The sequence below is a fragment of the Austrofundulus limnaeus genome, unplaced genomic scaffold, assembly GCF_001266775.1.
Source record: "Austrofundulus limnaeus strain Quisiro unplaced genomic scaffold, Austrofundulus_limnaeus-1.0 Scaffold1170, whole genome shotgun sequence".
NCBI classification, from domain to species: Eukaryota; Metazoa; Chordata; class Actinopteri; order Cyprinodontiformes; family Rivulidae; genus Austrofundulus; species Austrofundulus limnaeus.
This window is the reverse complement of record NW_013953572.1, coordinates 34,573-36,623: the sequence shown is the minus strand read 5'-3', so window position 1 is coordinate 36,623 and position 2,051 is coordinate 34,573. Positions and strand designations below refer to the sequence as shown.

Sequence of the window (2,051 nt, the reverse complement as noted above, 5' to 3'; positions counted from 1 at the left end):
CATTAGCACCTCTAGTAATATATTTACTGAGAAAAATGGTGACGTGTTCAATACTTATTTTACCCGCTGTATACAGGAAATGTGCGCAGGAACCTGAGTGCGCACACTTTTATATCTGAATTTTTTTGGTGTGGCGCACCTTTCTAAATTTGTCCGAACGCCAGCTTTTAGTGTGAAAGCTGCGCAATCCTTTATGCATGAGGCCCCTGATGCATATTATGACACAGGGGTCATGATGTGTTGCAATATATTGTGATACTGTTAGCAAGATGATATACTGATATATTGTCATTTTGTCTGAAAATTTTGAATAAAAACTCAGTATATTTTATGTTTCATATTTCTTATTTCATCCATGTTTTCAATGGTCAGGCCATTAAATAGTTTAATAATATATATGTGACAGCTTTCAGATTAATAATAATAATTTATTATAAAATGCTAATAAATATAGTTTTTACCATCTTTTTTTCATTCAGCAAACTAATATTGTTTTATTTTATAATTATGTCCAAATTTATTAATGTGTTMAGAAACCACAATTTTTATTGTTTATCCAGCTGGCACCATAAATTGTTAAAATATAATAATGAGCTTTTTTTTTACGTTTAGCATTTAAAAAATAGACCATGTTATAGAAAGACCCTCTTGATTCAAGTGAAGACTCAGGTTTTTTAAGAAATGGCAGCTTATCAATTGATTTTTAGTCAATAAGATCAATCAACTTTAGATTCATTAATCAATACATGTCTCTATTCTCTGTTTTTTGGGTGTTTCTCTCACAGTACAGCTATGGAGATATGCTTGTGTCTCTGCACTGTCTCCTCTGAGCACAAAAATTATCCGGTCTCTTTCCATAAGTGCTTCGACTATCTTTATTGGGTTTTATTTGACTTTCTTTAACGTTTTTGTTGGAACAGTTATAAAGATGGCTGTATTTTCTAACAGCCTTAGCYATCAGTTCTTCAGCAGAGCAGAAATGAGACAAACATGCTCATGAAGTTCTGACCAACCACAATCTATGTGATGTACAAAGTGGAGCCTCAGCAGTACATGTGAGAAAAAACAACATTACTTTTGTCACGCAACCACGTCAGCAGGACAACTTATCACTTCTCATAGACTTTAAACCAGGTTTAATCTGTGTGAACATCATGATCTATAAAAACAGTCTGTGTTCAGGACAGAAACATTTATCCTTGTTTGTAAATCCTTATGTGACTGGCTTCAGTTGTTACTCGATGAAAAACAGATTTAAAAACCTGAAAAAAATACGGAAAAATAATAAAAAAAAAGAATTAAAGAACTGCGAAAATATCATGAGAAGAATGGTGGAATCACAGTTGTTTCCCTGTTTGCCAGATCACGTCACATTCTTGTGAAAAGTCCACTTCATGTAATGCAAAACGTATAATCAAAAWTTTTTATTACAAAAACAATTGATTCCTTTCTGTTATAGTCAGAAAATACAAGCATGGAATTGTTGCCAAACCTCCTTACCTTTAAAGAAGCTTTTGACCCGCAGATATCCCACGCTGAGGCGAAGGACGGACAGTTTGTCCAGTCGAGAGCGCACGTCCTCGGGGAAGGGCAGGAGGTCCATCAGCCTGTCCAGCTCCCCGTTCAACCGATCCCGGTGGCGCTTCGATGGGTTCGACTTGACAACTTCATTGCTTTCAGAGATCTTCTTCCTGGTGGGAAGTAGAAAGAAAACACGCGTTCGTTACAGCTGACTGAGGAGGTRAGGTGAGGTGACGCCACCTCTTCAGAGCAACACGTAACAAAAACATTCAACAGCACAACTATCAAGTTCAAAACTATTTCAGCTTTTCACAGTTTCTGATGATCGCTGATAAACTTTAAACTGACTAACTAATAAAAAGGTTTCATATAATGTCATTGTCTGAAATTACTGCTGAGTAGAGCTGTGTATTGGCAAGAATTTGGCGATATGATACATATCATGACGAAATATCCCGATATATTGCGATACTATAAGCAAGGCGATATATTGTGATTTTTTTGTCCAAAAATTATATTAAATAAAAACC

The 2,051-nt window shown here is 35.4% G+C and overlaps 1 protein-coding gene across 2 annotated transcripts in view; it reads right to left on the bottom strand.

The window, feature by feature from the left end:
• Window positions 1–2,051, bottom strand: part of ahr2 (aryl hydrocarbon receptor 2) — a 74,026-nt gene that overhangs the window by 51,986 nt on the left and 19,989 nt on the right. For both annotated transcript variants that reach the window (XM_014031051.1, XM_014031052.1), the window contains exon 2: window positions 1,501–1,691. In XM_014031051.1, coding sequence (XP_013886505.1) covers window positions 1,501–1,691 — 191 coding nt within the window. The remainder of the gene's footprint in view (window positions 1–1,500; window positions 1,692–2,051) is intronic.